Source organism: Drosophila mauritiana, chromosome X, assembly GCF_004382145.1.
Source record: "Drosophila mauritiana strain mau12 chromosome X, ASM438214v1, whole genome shotgun sequence".
Lineage (NCBI taxonomy): Eukaryota > Metazoa > Arthropoda > Insecta > Diptera > Drosophilidae > Drosophila > Drosophila mauritiana.
In genome coordinates, this window is record NC_046672.1 from 19,931,013 (window position 1) to 19,946,632 (window position 15,620).

General features: G+C 46.0%; 4 protein-coding genes across 4 annotated transcripts; 2 read left to right on the forward strand and 2 right to left on the reverse strand.

Moving 5' to 3' along the window:
* The first annotated feature begins 1,925 nt into the window (after positions 1-1,925).
* Positions 1,926-7,072, forward strand: LOC117148459 (mediator of RNA polymerase II transcription subunit 15). The gene is made up of 5 exons (XM_033315830.1): positions 1,926-2,106; positions 3,071-3,287; positions 3,862-4,019; positions 4,124-5,078; positions 5,608-7,072. The coding sequence occupies exons 1-5, from the start codon at positions 2,083-2,085 to the stop codon at positions 6,522-6,524; spliced, it is 2,271 nt and encodes a 756-aa protein (XP_033171721.1). The 5' UTR covers positions 1,926-2,082; the 3' UTR covers positions 6,525-7,072.
* Positions 7,073-9,286: 2,214 nt separating this feature from the next.
* LOC117148054 lies at positions 9,287-9,755 on the forward strand. Its single transcript, XM_033315240.1, has one exon. The coding sequence runs from the start codon at positions 9,348-9,350 to the stop codon at positions 9,690-9,692; it is 345 nt and encodes a 114-aa protein (XP_033171131.1). The 5' UTR covers positions 9,287-9,347; the 3' UTR covers positions 9,693-9,755.
* Positions 9,756-10,196: 441 nt separating this feature from the next.
* On the reverse strand, positions 10,197-11,621 carry LOC117148443 (putative odorant receptor 19b). The gene is made up of 3 exons (XM_033315816.1): positions 10,885-11,621; positions 10,316-10,676; positions 10,197-10,262 (listed from the first exon to the last, which is right to left on the reverse strand). The coding sequence occupies exons 1-3, from the start codon at positions 11,619-11,621 to the stop codon at positions 10,197-10,199; spliced, it is 1,164 nt and encodes a 387-aa protein (XP_033171707.1).
* Positions 11,622-13,227: 1,606 nt separating this feature from the next.
* LOC117147808 lies at positions 13,228-13,993 on the reverse strand. The gene is made up of 3 exons (XM_033314860.1): positions 13,720-13,993; positions 13,522-13,663; positions 13,228-13,450 (listed from the first exon to the last, which is right to left on the reverse strand). The coding sequence occupies exons 1-3, from the start codon at positions 13,968-13,970 to the stop codon at positions 13,418-13,420; spliced, it is 426 nt and encodes a 141-aa protein (XP_033170751.1). The 5' UTR covers positions 13,971-13,993; the 3' UTR covers positions 13,228-13,417.
* Between the last annotated feature and the right edge of the window lie 1,627 nt (positions 13,994-15,620).

A 15,620-nucleotide genomic window follows, 5' to 3' on the forward strand; every position in this document is an offset into this window, starting at 1 on the left:
GTAAGAATCACAATTTCCGTTTTACAAGCTGCTCTTCTGTCGAATTTATTTCAAATAATAATCATTCACTCAGGGTGGGTAGCATTTAGAAAGAGTCTTTTGCAAACATGAAACATAAGTAAACACCAAAAATTCAAGCACAAAGATATTGGGCAATATTGTCTTCTGAGCTGTGCCAGGCTTTTTGAATATTTTATACCACACCAAAGGCAATTTGCGGTAAGTACGGGTGCGTAAAAAGAAAAGCTGGCAGGAGCACAATTTGCTGAATGTGAAAAAGTTTGCTCCGTTTGATTTAGCACAATTTTCGAACTGGAGCACATCACATCAGATGCTTTTCATCCTGGCCAACCTTTCGGACCAACAAACTTGCTAAACAAAAACCAAAAACTAACCATGCATGCGAAACCGCTTTTTCGCCCACTTGCTACTCGCCACTAACCACTAGCCACTTGCCACTGCCACTGCCACCCATATCATCTCGTTGGCACTACTAATTATAACACTTTGCTGTACGAGGAACAATTAGATGGATGTTACCGGGCTCAGCATGATGTGCACAAGAATTGGGGGACTTTTAACTTTAACTCCACCTGCAGTCGTCCCAAAATCCGAGAGTGGAAATGGCCATGGAGCTGTGGATGGACCTGTGGATGGAGATGAGGCGCTCTTAACTTGCCGCACACATTTTATGTCCGACTGCAAATTGAGGGACTTTTATTTGACATGGCATGGGCATAGCATTTTTCGGCAGCCAAAGGTAGAAAGGAAGGAGATGGGGCGGGTCGTTCGGGGGCGGAATGCTAGTGGTGTTGTGTGCCATTGCCAAAGTAACAGTTAAGTTTTATGGAAAGCCACTTGATTTTATTAGGAGCCCTCATAAAATCATCGTCCGTTGTAAACGCTTCGTTCCACAGCGGAAATGGCCAGGACGAGGCTTGCCTGGCATCCAAACAGCCGAAGGACGCGGTCGCCACAGGACCTGCGATGCAAGCAACAAACTCCTAATGAGTGCAAGCTAATCCCACTCGAGGAAACAACGCGAGTGCAGCGATAAGTGCTACTTAATGTAATGTGAGGAATTAGTACAAGTTCAATTGAACTAAAAGTTCTCGTGCTAAGCCTTATCGATTCGCGATGGATGAATTGAGGAAACAGCAAGGATTGAAAACAAGTACTTTAAACTCACTTTAGAGGAGTTAGATACTTCTAGAAGTAAAATAGATTGTTCCAGCTTTGCATTATGTCATATTTCCACCTTTTTTGCAGTGCAATAATAATACAATATTATAATGTTTTCATTTGTTTTAAGAATTTAGATTGGTTCCTGGAAAACTGGTAATTAGCGTAGGAGTACTTCATCAGATACAGTTGTTTCGTTTTTTCGACTCCTGGCTTTCGCGATCCTCTTACTTCCGATCACCGATGGGTAGCGGTGCAGCACAAAAAGTCGATGACGCAAGCCAAATTGGAGCGGCGGATCTGCAGCTGACAATGACCATCGGTTAATGGCCGTCATTGTGCTCCACAAATGGCTCAGTCGGATCGCGGCGACACCACAAGGTGCTTGCCCCCAACGGTGGCAGGTTGCTGGTAGCTTGTTGCTAGTTGCTGGTTGCGCGCTGCGCGCTGCATGCTGCATGTTTCTGGTGGCTGGTGGCTGGTTTGCAGCTGCAAGATGCAAGGCGGCAATGCCAAGCGCTGGCTATAAAACGACGCAAGTCTGGCGAACCAATTTCACTCTCACTTTGTTGGCCAACACGCGAGCTAGCGATTTAAGCCGCCGCAGTAAAATCGCTAGCGATTTCGGCGCGTTTACTTAACCGCAGCAAGAGCAAACGTCTGCATTGAGCAAATAGCCGTGAAAAGTGTTTATAAATTTGTTTGGTTTAGTTTTTTTTTCGTTTTTTTTTTCGTTTTTTGTTTTGGTTTGCGGCCACGCGAATCTTAATTGAGTGACAGAAGGAAACCAAATTAAAGCGGAAAAAATAAGTGAACACACAAAATAAATTAAATATATACATTCGCCCATATACATGTATGTATATATTTATGTTGGTTTGAATAAATAAAGCAGCAGCCATGGGAATAATGCCGCTCAAACGGGTAAATAATGCAAAATAGGATTAAGCCCATATAATTGAAATCGAACCCACTGAAAGTTGCCCATCAAATATTGATAATGATATAAATCAGCGCCTATTTTGATTATTTCCGCTCGATTGCTTGCCATCCTGTGCATTCGGATAATCGAAGGGAGATAATTCTTACAAATGTAATGCGAGTCGCGATAGCACAACTTAATAATTCATTAAATGTTTCAACGCAGAGGATGATACATGATACTGAATAATTTCAAGCACCCATCCTTTGAAGTTCCCTTCCATAGTCATGAGTCCTGCAATCATATGAAACTGCACAAAATCTTTTTAGAAATATTTGTAAATTATAGCAAATAAGATTGTATTGCATTGAATTGAAAAAGTCGCCATCGAATAATTACGCCATTATGGATGAAACCATCATCCATCCACCAAAAGCAGTCAACTAACCACAATAAACGTGGCCAAGTCATTTCTCATCTCAAAAGATCAGATCGGATTTACCTCATGTGCTCTATATAATATATGTTCTATATACATATGTATGTACATATGTGAATACAAAGAGCAAATACATGGAATGGTATTTGCTGCCATGCAGCTTATTAATAATTACCTTTATGCCAGGTTCATTGTACACACTCGGCTTAATTACGAGTATTAGTTATTAATCGCGTGTGCAGTGGAAAAACAAAAATAATAATGTGCGACAAGAGCGGAAAACAATTGCACTTCGGTGAATAAAATTTCATAATTGCACATAAATCATTTTAATTAAATTATTATTATGAATGGCAGTGCAAAGATTTTTAATCGAACGCCTTTTTCCGACATTTAATGCACCAAATGGACGCTGGGCCATCCAATGCCAACTTATTGCGTTGATTCCGATTTAAGTTGATTGCATTTCGATTCGCAAACGAATCCTCTCACGCTCACGCCCCAATGTTCGATGTTCCCTGTTCCAGGTACTGGCCGCCATCGCCATCGCCATCTGTTGCCTCTTGGCCACTTCCTGCAGCGCCGGGGACATCGAGGCCATTTCCAGCAAGGCCGCGGACAAGGTCGAGGCCATCCCCATCCCCATACCCACCTCCACCACCAGCACCAGCACCAAGCTGACCCCCACCATCGCGGAGGACTCCAAGAGCAGGACGGAGAAGCGCGACTCATCGGATCAGACAGGTGGGCGGCGGTTCCCTTTCCTTGTGCATCATTATTTAATGGCTATTTCAATTGGCTGCAGTCTTTAGGGGGTCTGTAGTGAATGTTCTCGAGGTTTATGGCTGGAAACTAATTTGATTTCACAGGAAATAAGACGGGTCTAAGCCAGGTTCCGTTCATAACAATGCAGCAGGATGGAAACGTAGTTTTTGTCCCGATGGAAGTTCCTTAAAAATCGATTATCAGACGATTACAACTTAGACTTCTTAGTCTTAGTTCCAGCTAACGGATATCCACTAAATGAATGCGTTTTAGGATAATATTTCAGGGTTAAAAGTATCTATGAAATATCAAATATTGTTAAGCTTAAATTCAAAGTTATATGACTAGAGGATGTGTGTCCGTCCGAGATGCATGAACTCGAATGCAAGTCTATCATTTTCTGAGATACATTATCTCCACGTGCACGAGTTATTACGCCACACATGGCGCTCTCTCCGTGGCAGTAACAATTTAATTGTCCAACCAACTGCAGTTAGCGCCACAAGGTGATTTGCAGTATTTACAGTGACTGACCGCAAATTTACCCCTGCAGGTGGTCCGTACTTGAGCCTATCGAGCAAAGACCCGCCGTTCCGACCGTATTACCCAGCCGGCAGCCACTTTGAGGCGGAGACGCCCACGCCCATCTTCGGACCCACCACGCTGCGCTACACGGCGGCGGAGGCGGCACCAGCGGCACCACAGCCACAGGTAGGCAGCAACCACAGCGAGTGCATTTAATTACGGCGCCGCAATCTCTGTTTGCATCGCCCAAGTGCCGCCCACTCACGCTCTTCGCCCCTCCCACTCCGCAGGCATTCTACGGGCAGAAGGCGCCACCGCAGCACCACCGCTTCAGCTTTGCAGTGCCGCCGCAAGTGGAATCCTATCAGCGACAAGTCGCGTTTAAGCCAGCTGCCCCCTCGACGCAGCCACATCAGCATTCGCATTCGCATTCGCATTCGCATCCGCATCAGCATCAGCAGCCGATTTTCAACTACGGCGAACTTGAGCCGGAGGCGAGGGCCACCGCACCACTGACCCACCAGCAGCTGCAGCAGCAGCAGCAGCAGCAGCACCTCCCACAGCACCACCTTAGCCAGCAGGCGAAGTACCTGCAGCAGCCGCAGCAAAAGTTGCAGCAGCGCATCCAGTACATAATCGCCATACCTCTATCCTACATGCGGCAGTTGCAGCAGCAGCAGCAACAGCTCCAACAGCAGCAGCAGCAGCATCAGTTGATCTTGGGTCCGGCGCCCACCAGTAGTAGTAGTAGTAGCAGCACCAGCACCAGCACTAGCACTAGCACCACCAGCACGGCACCACCGTCAGCAAGCCCGGCAAACGGTAGGCATCCGTTGGTGCAGCTGCTGGGTCCGCTGGCCCGCGACCATCAGGGTCAGTACAAGCCCTACTACCAGTCGGATGCAGCCAGTGCACCACTGGCGGGACCCGGTGCACCGCTGATCCACCAGCCGTACTTGCAAATACCCACCAGCCTGCTGATGGCCGCCGCCCAGCAGCTGCAGCAGCACCACCAGCTCCAGCAGCAGCAGCAGCAACAACAACAGGCTGTTTACGCCAAAGTGGCAGCCCCACCTGCACCACCGGCACCAGCCAGCTACCAGCCCGCCCAACTGATCTACCAGCCGCAGGCACAGGCGCACCACCACCAGCCGCAGATCCAACTGCAGCTGCAGCGGATCTTCCTGCAACCACCGCAGCCTCAGCAATCCACCATCTACGCCGAGCAACCAGCTCCACTTTATGGTAAGCCAGTATTTTAAACTGCATTACTACGTCAAGTAAAACAAAAGACAGCGCTCGAATATCGAATACCCATTTCTCTATCTGCATTAAAGTGCATTAAAGCTATTCGCACTAATGTATTTTCCTGGACAAGCCAAAAAAAACTGTCGCTTTTCCGCTTGCATGAGCAAGGAGTATCCGAAAGTCGAGGCACTTCCTATTTTTTAAATTCGCTACTAACGGGCGAAACCTAGGAACCTTATGCTCCAGCAATTCAAATTCAATACAAAAGACAGATTAAATATTAAAGTCCGAAATAATATGGCTTCTACTGTCTGTGAAGAGCGCAGTTTGTGCAAATGCATTTGGGCAGGTTCGATTTGGGCAGGCTATGCCCTCGATTCGAGGGCTAACACGTTTGACTCCTCGGATAAGGCCCCAGCAAAATCGGTGGTCTGGGTAATTAGAGGCTGGCAAAGTGCTCTGGGGGAGAGGAATTAAGCCGTGAAATCTGATGCGAGTAATCCCCTTGTTTCATTGCGCCTTTCAGCGTATCCGCTGCAGCAGCAACACCACCAGCAGTACCAGAAGCCGCACCAGCAACAGCCCCTGAAACAGGCGCATCAGTCGCAGCAGCAACACAAATACACGCCTGCAGCGCCGACATCTCCGACAGCATTGACAACATCAACAACGAGCACCGCAGCAACATCAGCTGCAGCAGCAACAGCAGCGGCAACAGGAACACCACAGGCTGCAGCAGCAGCAGCAATAGCGACACGACAGCAACACTTGCCCCTGGTGCACTACAATCCCATTTACGTGCAGGCACCCGCCGAGCAGCAGCATCAGCAGCAGCATCAATTTGCCATATTGCCACGTTTTAGCAATGGTAACCCCAAGGCCGTTTACAGCCTGGCCCACGAGTCAGCGGGAGCGGGGCCAGGAACGGGAATAGGAGCGGGAGCGGGAGCGGGAGCGGCAGCGGGTCCCATTCACGTGGTCAGATTGTCGGCGGCAAATGGGCCGCCGATCCATCACTACCACCACTACCAGCCGGCGCCTATGCTGCAGCCGCTCTATGGCCATGCCCCGCAGCAGTATGTGTCGTCCTATGCGGCCGGCGACGAAGTGCAAGGTCCCAAGTCGCAGGTACCCGTTTCCGGTTCCGGTTCGAGCTCCGGCTCCCTTTTGGCCGGACCCACGCCATCGCCCCTCATGACCGCGGCCTCGCCGGCCATTATACCATACTTCAGCCATCCGGGCGCCGTGCATTATGGCACGCATTTGTACCATCCGGGCGCAGCAACAGCATTGGGTGCAACAGCATCGGCCACATCAGCAGTAGCATCAGCAGCAGCAGCATCCGCAGCTGGGCCCAGAGCAGCGGGACCAAAGCAACAGTCGACCGCAACAAGTGGGGGACAGCTGCCAGGTGACAGCAACAATATTGTGAAATATCCCTAAGGCGATCAAAGCAACAATGACAGCGGCAGCAGCAGCAGCACAATCGCCACCAGGAGCAACATCACCACCCATCACCCATCACCCATCACCCATCGCCATCGGCGAGGATGGAGCTAAGCTTTAAGCTCGGTTTCAGGACCCGGCAACTGGAGCAGCCAGGACCTTCCACTCCGCCCGGCGACCTGTGTTCGGATTTCCCATTTGTTATACGCTCTTGCTGCTCCTGTTTTCGGTGCGCTGTACGCTAATTACGTATTTTACTCGATTTCAAAAACCCCCTTTGGAGCCCAAGCTCCTCCCTGTTGTTATGCAAATGCGGTGCCTTGGCGTTTGCTTTTCCAACTTTTAATGAGTTCGCCCGTACTCGACGGGTTTTGCGCTCGTTCGGTTTTTGTGTAAATATTTAAGAAATTTTCCAATAGACTCGCCAAATAAATATTTGCCTAAGCCTACATATACGTATGTACGTCTCCGCTGTTTTAGCCTAAGAACTCGTTATTTGTATGTTAATATTAACAATTATACTCACAATTAAACTCATTCTATAAACTGGAAAGAAACGCTTCGTTTCATTTGGTAAAGGAGTAAGTAAAATCCGTTAAAGGCGATTTTTTATTTGTTATATCCGTGAGACTATAATCGCTATTCTTATGTCAAGCCTGTTGTCGAACCGTTTAAATTGCCACTGATGTGTTACATAATTATGTTGGTAATTCAATATTTAAGTACACATTCAGCGCAATGACTACGAAAATGAATCAGATGGAAATTGTCGCTGGAACCGCGCATTGGTTAAATCATTAATCGCATATCCATTAATTGACTTATGTGGACTTTAGCCACGCACAGTGGGCCAAAGAGAGTTGCTCGCTGTCAAAATGGGAATAAAATAAACAGAATGTTCATAAGAACTAATTTAAATTAAATTGAATTCCAAATGACCTTTCCTAAATTGTGTGTTATTTTTTCAAAAAGACTATCATCCCGCTGGACCAGGCTCACAGTGCAAAGAGCAGAGTGGAATTGCAATCGAGGGTTCGAAAGAATGACACAACGTTAAGCTGGGCAAATGGTCATTTTTGCAAATATGATAAGTTAATCGGTAGGAGTGCCACGCCCACCTTGGGGAGGCTTCAATTAAAATGTCTATTACGGAATCCGCGTCTGGTCAGCTGGTCAGCGTTCGTTCGTGTGGTGCAGCTGTCAGAGGAGTTTGTGTTACTTCAGTTTCCGATCAATTCATTTAATAATAACCGCCTGCATTATGCAGCAATAATTAAGAGCCACAGACAGGTGAAAATCCCTCACCTGAAATGCAATAATCGCGCAGGAGCGATAGATAAAAAGCTTCGCTGAATGAAATGGGGTGAGATATTACACTTTCCTTAATACTTTTCATATTTCTATTAGTATTGTAAATTTCGATTTGCCAAAAATCTGCCACGCCCACACTTTTGAAAAATGTTTTGATATTTTCTCATATTTTTTATTATTCTTGTTAATTTCTATCGATTTGCCAAACAACAAAGATGACTTGGCAGTACTGTTTTATTTTCATACCAGTAGAATAAAGGGATACACTGATTTTTGATTTCACCACCCAGACGGAGGGTTCGCAGTCCAGAGACATCTCTCTCGACAAGCGAGTTCGTCTTCAATATCCATCCTGATCCTGAATACATCGATGACAACGACAGGATTTTCAAGGAACCAAATTCCGGTGTAACGGAAAAGGTGGGAGTCGGCGGGAACCAAAATAGAATCTTTGAGAAAGGAGCGCCAAAGCGTCGATGAGGCTATCAAGGACATGGACAGACTAATTTAACAGACGGAGAGAGTAGCAATAGACTACTCTTTCTTCGCTGCGTCAAGGAGGCGATAAGGCTACATTTGCGGGACATGTAACATATGAGACTTATGTTAGCCTATTTCCAAAATACTAATGGGCACACTATATTATCGACAATAAGACAATAGAATACGTAGAATAATTCCAATTCCAATTCTACAATAGAATTAGAATAACTTATTTTTCACACGTCGCAAGCTGAATACTCTAATGACAATTGTTCTATTACAAAGTACTTTTTGAAAATTTGTTTCTGATATTATAACATAGATTCGGCTATTAGTATTTCTATGCTATATTCAAATAATTATAACGTTAAGGCAATGCAAAACGAGAACATTTTACATGGTGCCAATTGATCAAAAATAATATAGATTTAAAGTCTGAGAACTTGTACATTGTATCAAATTTACAAAGCATGAGTATACGTGAGCACACATACAGTTGTCGGCTTTCACTGTATGCGTAGAAGAGAGCTGCTGGCTGTAAAGCTCTCCGCTCTCTGGATCTTGGACAAAAATTCTAGGGAGCCTGGAACCAGCTCAAAAATATCGTATGGCGTTACTGACATCCTGCTATTCTAGTGTCTTTGATCGAAATGGTTCGTTAATCAGAATATAGAGAAGATTAATTAATCAGCATAGAGAAGAGACCGGTTCTGAACCTATGAAATATAAAAAATAATCATGTTTGTCTAATATAGCATAAACAATCCGTCTATTAACTGAGAGACAAGTTTCGAGATTGGTCAAATTGCTCAAAAGATGTAAATATGGCAATATTTTCCACACTTTGTATATTTGAGCTTTCTTAATTTCAAAGGAACCATTCAAAATCCACATTGATTTTCGATCAAGTTGGCGAGCAAATTGCTTTCACTTGTGATTACGTTTCGCTGTGAATGAATTGACTGAGTTCACTTTCTTTCACAACTTGACTGAGAAACAAGCTTCAGTGCTCAACGGAATTAAAAAATGGCAGAGAAATTGAAAGAGGATGCAACCCAAACTGGAAACAAGGACTTCTTGGTGACGGACGATCCTGAGCAGCCGAGTGAGTCGCCCACCCAGAAGGAACCGCCCACCCAGAAGGAATCGCCCACCCAGGAGGAATCGACCACCCAGAAGGAGGGTTCGCAGTCCGCAGATGCCGAGGAAGAATACTTTAGAACAGTGAGCGGGCGCATCGATGAGGACATAAAGGAGCTGGAAGAGATGATTGCCCTGAATGAGGAGGAATGTAATAGGCAGTTATTCAATCGTCTCCTGAATATAATCGGAGTTGAAATAGAAAAAAATCTACATTTGCAGAAGAAGTAGTATATGCGATTTCTGTTAACCTACTCAAAAAATAACTATGAATTATCGAATGGTCTTAGTGTTGACGCATAAATATAATTTTAATAATAATAATTAATAATTTGTTATTATCTATTTCGAGAAATGAAAAGGGGATTGATTTTTCTGTAGTGATTTCAAACGATTATTGTTTATTTATGTTAGCGAACGAGATTCTCCATCGATGCGCGCATGCAAATGTTACGAAAAACAGTGTTAATAAGCGACTAAATTGCGCGGGAGAACTAGGAAGAGAGTAAACCCGTGTTTAGTTCCAATTAATAAAATTTACAAAAAAAAATAAAAATGTTACGAAAGCCAGTGTTAATGAGCGACTTAATTGCAGAGCGCACAGCAGGACGCTAAGCCAAAGGTGCAAGCGCGAGAGAACTAGTAAGAGAGTTAGTTCTTGATATAATATTATAGTAATATTATATATAATTATAATAATATAGTATAATTACTATATTGCCTTCGAGTTCAGTTCTATTCAAGGGACGATTTTCGAATTTCATTCAGCAGAGTGAGCATGGTGTACGCTCCCTTAATCACCTGCAATAAATCGCAGATAAGGAGGGTAACAGTTGGCTTTGTACAGCACTTACCACCATGAAGGTCTTCATGCTGATGGGCACAATAACGCCGGCGACCAGGATCAGTGGATTCTGGCAGCGTGCGAGCATCAGGAGCAGGAGTCTCCGAAAGTGTACCGACTGGGACAGCCAGTTGCAGCTGTAGACAGCGGTCAGGAGGCTCTCCCCCTCCTTGCAAAGTAGCTCCGCCGTGTAGCAGAGAAGGAGCGTCTCCGTGGTGAGGGCCACCAGCAGGAACAACATGTTCATGAACCTCATGATCCCGACGTTCCCGAAGAGTAGAAAGTAGCAGATTGTGCACTGCGCACACGCCGTGCTGAAGAACTGCAGAAAGCCGGTCATCGAAAGGGATCTCTCCAGTGACTTGAAGAGGCTGCACTTGGGGAAAAAGGTATAATAATCTTCAGTGACAATGAAGATGTGTGTGGCACCCCAAAATGTGTGTGTACATACGCCTTTTGCTGGAGAGATCGGAAAATTGGGTACATCGTGCAGTCTCACCGATAAGTGGTGTCAAGGGTAAAGCTCCCGAAATGCTTTAAAAGTTCTTGCATTGGGAGATGAGATTTCCCCACACTCACCGCAAAATGATCTGGTGGTCGTGGATGTACCCAACCAGAATGGCCTGCATCCGAACCGCCGGGAGTGGCGTGCCATATCCCAGTTTGGAGACCCGCAGGGCGAGCGCCTTGGTGTGGGCACTGACCAGGATGAGGTAGGTGCCCGGATAGGTGCACAGATTGAGGACAGCTGTCGCATTCGCCATGATGGCGGTCGTGTGCAGCATGGCGGTGGACAGGTAGGAGGAGGAGCTGTCCCTCCAGTTCCAGGGAATCCAGGTGGGGTACATCAGTGTGGGCTCGCTGGCCACGGCCATGTAAACGATGCCAACAGTGACGGTGCACACAATGCCGCGCAAAATGGTGCGGAATATGAACTCGGCCTGCTCGATGCCGGCCACAATGATCCGGCGTTCGTCGGCGCAGCCCAGCCGCCTGTCCAAGTGACGGAGCACCCGGTGGCTGCGGATCATCTCGCCGCGCATGCGGCCGACATTGATCAGCTTCAGCATGTAGAGCGTGTGCGGCATGGCCACGCAGAGGCTCTCGCAGAAGGTCTCCAGCGAGTTGGACTGCAGGAGGTTGACCGAAAAGGACAGCCAGATGCAGATGTGGAAGGTTACGTTCCACACCATGGAGTACGCCGTGTAGTGGCGACCCCAGACGGTCCTCTTGCCCGGCGGATGCACTCCGATAATCCTGAAGATGCGCCAGTGGTTAACCAGAGCCCTCGTTGAATCCACCTTCGCCATGTCCATGGATGTCCGCTTCTTTGAATCAGCTCTCCGTGTTCCGTCCTTTTTATAATAATCCAATCAGCCACCTATGCCGCAAATTATGCAAATTGCTGCAAATTAGACCGAAAAAGTTCGATTTTGAACCTACCAGCAATTACAATGACAATCATTTTTCGCAAATCAATCGCCGCCTTATTATCATTAGAGCCACTTAGATTCCTGGAAAACGAAATGGGAATGGTTTTTTATATTAAATTTTTTTTAATTTAAATTAAATTGTTTAATCTAAAGCGTTGTGTCCAACGGCGTGAAAGGTTGGTCGGTTTGTGGGCGTAGTAATTTTTTTTTGGCAAATAGATAGGAATTTAAAAGACTAACAAAAATAGGAAATAATATCAAATTATTTTTCAAACGTGTGAGCGTGGCAGTTTCGGGCTGTTTGTGGCCGTTGGAGTGGGCGTGGCAATATGGGTAAACAAACTTGCGCTGCGTCTATCTCTCTAGAACCTGAATGATTAATCTCAACCGCGATAAAAATCGCTCCTGAGATCGAAACGTTTATACGGACAGACGGACGGGCAGACGGACAGGGCCAGATCGAATCCGCTATTGATCCTGATCAAGAATATATACGTGTAATTACTTGCATTATTCTCTTTGTAGTAAGCATTGTCAATGCTGTGAGCTGCACATGTGTTGCACTGTTTGGGAACGAGACATCCTCTATGCTCGCGAACAAGGCGTCCTTTATCTTTGACCGCCGCTTCAAATGTGAGGAGCTTATTCTTATTGCTTACAAAATTGGATAGCGATACCCGCCAAGATTGGGCTAAATGCACAGAATCTGAGGAAAAAGCTGTGACCATCCACCGATTTCGGAAATTTCTCACATCACGCTGCGATACGTTAAAGGCTTTTTAACTTAGCGCGATCAATCCAGGCTCGATGTGCAGCTACAACGCACCGCGCAGACGACACACATCCCCGACGGGAAGAGCACAGTGCACATCGTGCCAGCAGAATCACCAACTATTTAAGTGTACTCGACATTGCATCTCGTCGGGAATTCTCCGAAGCTTTCCAGCTCATATGGTGGGCAACTGTACCTCGCGGCATACTTGTCGGATTTGCCGCCGCAAGCATCATACTTTGGTTCATGGAAACTACTTTGACACAGCGAGTGTTAATCAGTTGCAAGCCATGGTCCAAGGTTTCTGGAAACGGTGGCACATGGAATAGCTGACATCTCTTCAGGAACGTACAAAATGGCGTTTGGAAACCGGCAATCTGAGGATCGACACACTGGAAGTACTCAAGGAGCCGGGTCGGAACGGTGAAGACTTCTCATATAAACGCCCTATTGCCAAAATTGCAGCGCTGTCTCTGTGCCGAATAACTGTTTAAGGGACATAACACCCTGTATGCGCGCGGACAAGGCACCCCCTATCTTTTGTTTACATTACATTGCTTTGACCCTAACTGTCCTAGCTGTCACTTAACATCTTATGCTAGCATAATCGTATGGCGTGTGCAGAGCCGAAGCTTTAGTTTAGTCACATTTTGCCTCTCAATAAATACGTACATAAATAATCATTTCAAGCGGCTGAAATTAACCAACAACATAAACTAACAGTAACTGGCGGTTTTTATTTGTAAGCAATTAGTATACAGCTGTTTCGATACAAGTCTTACAAATTCAAAACTATCTGCATTTTTAAATGTTTTTCTTTCTTTTGCATGTTGCCTGCAAATGTTGAATCTGACCTGCTCAGTTGACTGTCCAATCATTTTGTCGTTAACTCATCGACTTTTCCAAGTTAGAATGGTTCAGTTTCCCAATCTTCCCTTGTCTGAAAAGATACGTAGTATGTATGATTGAATCTGTGTAGAATGAACACGATTGATCGTGAGACTTGTTTACCTCCTCTGAGGACGCTTCTTCCTGGCGCTCCAGCTTCTGCCGCTTAGGCAGCGGTTTCCCATCTGGATTTCGCTCTAGTATTGTAGTTAGAAGCCCAGTTAGGTCCTCCGCGGGAAGCCTTCGCTTCCTTGACTCCAGTACTCTGATGAAACCATCAACTTTAAGTCAGAACTCTCACCACTAATCACTTGAACTCACTCGCACAGCAAATCGCAGTTGTGGCCGGTCAACATCTCATTTAGGCGCACGTTGTCATCATTGACAGGTTCCGTCTGGGTAGACTTATTCGCTGTCTTGGATGGCGAAGTCTTAGTCTGGGTAGACTGATTGCCCATCCCCCGATTAAATCCACGCGGTAACTGAGGCTGCACCAAATTCGGGAAATTCCGGAGAAAATAGGAATCGGTTTCGTTGTTCGGATCCGACATCTTGAAGTTCCGTTGTGACATGAAAATGGTTTCTCCGGTACGGGTTCTAGATTTGCACTGAATTCTATAGGGACGGAGTAAAGCCAAATGTCAAAAGTAGGCAGGGCTACCGAATGCAGGGTTGCATTAAATAAATATACAAAAGTAAATTATATTATATTAATTATATTTAAGTTATATTTATCCCACTCGTCTGTAGCTGAGTTAAAGAAAAATTTGAATGTTTTTTTTTTGTAAATGCAATGAAAAAGTTATAATTAAATGCTAAGATGACTAGTTGCTAAATATAATCTAAAAAATCCATCCTTGCTGACGTCATCGACGACTACAATGTGCAGGCTGCCCTTGGACACTGGATCTACAATACTTGCCATCAGCGAACATATCAAGCTGCGCTCTCAACTCGCGACATCCTCACTCCCATCATCTTCGACGTGGAAGCAAATCTGCGAGCTTCCTTTGGCAGACCCAACGTTCTGCCCACCAGTCGATGTCATCGTTGGATCGGATCAGCTCCGGTCTCTGTACACAGGAGAACAGAAATACTTTGGTAACGACTTTCCTATCGCTCTCATTACTGTTTTTGTTTGGTTTATTGCAGGTTTTTATTCCGCCTGCGATGATCACCATACTACTGCTGTTACTCATCGCGCGGACCTAGACACAATGGTTCGTTCATTCATGGAGATGGACAGCATTCAATCCAACCAGGCTCTCTTGGACGCTAACGATCCTACAGAGCGTCGTTTGCTGCCACCCATAAGCGCTCGACGGTCGGGGTTTATGTCGTCGAGTGCCCTTTCTAAGAGACGGCACCGCCTATTGAGTCGACCTTGCCACAGGCCATCAATCGCCTGTTCTCGCTGGAACGGAAATTTCGTTGGTCTCCCGAATTGAAGCAGCAGTACGAAGCCTTCCTGGACGACTACTTCCAACGTGGACACATGGAGCAACTGACATCGGCTCTGGTCGATGTGTTCCCAGATACTGGACAGCCTGACTACCAACTGTCTTGTAGTTTTTGATGGATCTGGAAAGGAAAGCTCTGGAATACCGCTCAATGAAAGACTTCATATTGGTCAACCGATTCAAGGCGATCTTCTTGGCGTTTGTCTACGTTTCCAGCAGCACCAATATGTTTGTTACATTGTTTGGCACAAGACTGAGAATGAACCTCTGCTTCATTTTCGCCTAATGACGGTGACTTACGGATTGGCACCGTTTCCTTTTTTGGCTGTTCGAGTCCTTAAGCAACTCGGCCACGATCATCGCCAAGAGTACCCTGCAGCAGTCCACGCACTTCTGCACGATGCCTATGTGGACGATATTCCAACAGGGTACAACACCTTCGAGGACCTTATGATTGTTAAGGATGAGCTTATTGGACTCTTGGACAAAGGCAAATTCAAACTACGCAAATGGAGATCCAAAATTTGGCGTCTTCTGAAATCATTGCCTAAAGAAGATAGATGGCAATGCCAAGTCCCACGGTATATTGCGTCACCATTTCGAGACGATCAGCTGCACGGATTCGCCGACGCATCCACACACGAATATGGCGACTACCGGTCTACGCTCGAGTTGCAGTTGGATGCAGTTTTCGAGTCACCCTTGTTGCCTCCAAAACTCGGGTGGTTCCGATCAAGCCCGTATCGATTCCAGGTTTGGAGC

Coding starts and splice junctions, on each gene's coding strand:
- LOC117147808 (XM_033314860.1), bottom strand. CDS start 13,970: ATGTCACAACGGAACTTCAAGATGTCGGATCCGAACAACGAAACCGAT. Junction 13,664..13,719: donor AACTGCGATTTGCTGTGCGA/GTGAGTTCAAGT, acceptor TGGTTTCATCAG/AGTACTGGAGTCAAGGAAGC. Junction 13,451..13,521: donor AAGAAGCGTCCTCAGAGGAG/GTAAACAAGTCT, acceptor GTATCTTTTCAG/ACAAGGGAAGATTGGGAAAC.
- LOC117148459 (XM_033315830.1), top strand. CDS start 2,083: ATGGGAATAATGCCGCTCAAACGG. Junction 3,288..3,861: donor CGACTCATCGGATCAGACAG/GTGGGCGGCGGT, acceptor TTACCCCTGCAG/GTGGTCCGTACTTGAGCCTA. Junction 5,079..5,607: donor GCAACCAGCTCCACTTTATG/GTAAGCCAGTAT, acceptor TGCGCCTTTCAG/CGTATCCGCTGCAGCAGCAA.
- LOC117148054 (XM_033315240.1), top strand. CDS start 9,348: ATGGCAGAGAAATTGAAAGAGGATGCAACCCAAACTGGAAACAAGGAC.
- LOC117148443 (XM_033315816.1), bottom strand. CDS start 11,621: ATGGACATGGCGAAGGTGGATTCAACGAGGGCTCTGGTTAACCACTGG. Junction 10,677..10,884: donor GACCACCAGATCATTTTGCG/GTGAGTGTGGGG, acceptor CCCCAAGTGCAG/CCTCTTCAAGTCACTGGAGA. Junction 10,263..10,315: donor GCATGAAGACCTTCATGGTG/GTAAGTGCTGTA, acceptor GATTTATTGCAG/GTGATTAAGGGAGCGTACAC.